Source organism: Fukomys damarensis, unplaced genomic scaffold, assembly GCF_012274545.1.
Source record: "Fukomys damarensis isolate Sample0158 unplaced genomic scaffold, DMR_v1.0_HiC HiC_scaffold_11, whole genome shotgun sequence".
Classification (NCBI taxonomy): domain Eukaryota; kingdom Metazoa; phylum Chordata; class Mammalia; order Rodentia; family Bathyergidae; genus Fukomys; species Fukomys damarensis.
This window is the reverse complement of record NW_022900923.1, coordinates 43,840,980-43,841,217: the sequence shown is the minus strand read 5'-3', so window position 1 is coordinate 43,841,217 and position 238 is coordinate 43,840,980. Positions and strand designations below refer to the sequence as shown.

Sequence of the window (238 nt, the reverse complement as noted above, 5' to 3'; positions counted from 1 at the left end):
CTTGAAGATGCCTCCGAGGGCGCTGCCCAGCAAGAGACAGAGCTGCTGCGAGAAGAAGACCCAGGAGATCTGGGGCAGCGAGCTGTGCGTCTGGCAGCGCAGGTCCAGCAGCGTGGGCCCCAGGAAGGCGATGCACAGGCCGAAGCTGAAGAAGACGCTCCAGTAGGTGAGCGTGGGCTGCAAGTGGCGGCGCAGCAGCTCGGACACGCGGCCGTCGCAGCCCATGGCCTCGGTGGGC

At 67.2% G+C, this 238-nt stretch overlaps 1 protein-coding gene and 1 long non-coding RNA gene across 2 annotated transcripts in view; one reads left to right on the top strand and one right to left on the bottom strand.

Moving 5' to 3' along the window:
• Positions 1-232, bottom strand: part of Mfsd4a (major facilitator superfamily domain containing 4A) — a 25,356-nt gene extending 25,124 nt beyond the window's left edge. Inside the window, exon 1 of the mRNA XM_010613066.1 lies at positions 1-232. Coding sequence (XP_010611368.1) covers positions 1-225 — 225 coding nt within the window. The 5' untranslated portion in view covers positions 226-232.
• Positions 98-238, top strand: part of LOC104854531 — a 3,738-nt gene continuing 3,597 nt past the window's right edge. Inside the window, exon 1 of the long non-coding RNA XR_778141.1 lies at positions 98-166. This is a non-coding gene — a long non-coding RNA (uncharacterized LOC104854531). The remainder of the gene's footprint in view (positions 167-238) is intronic.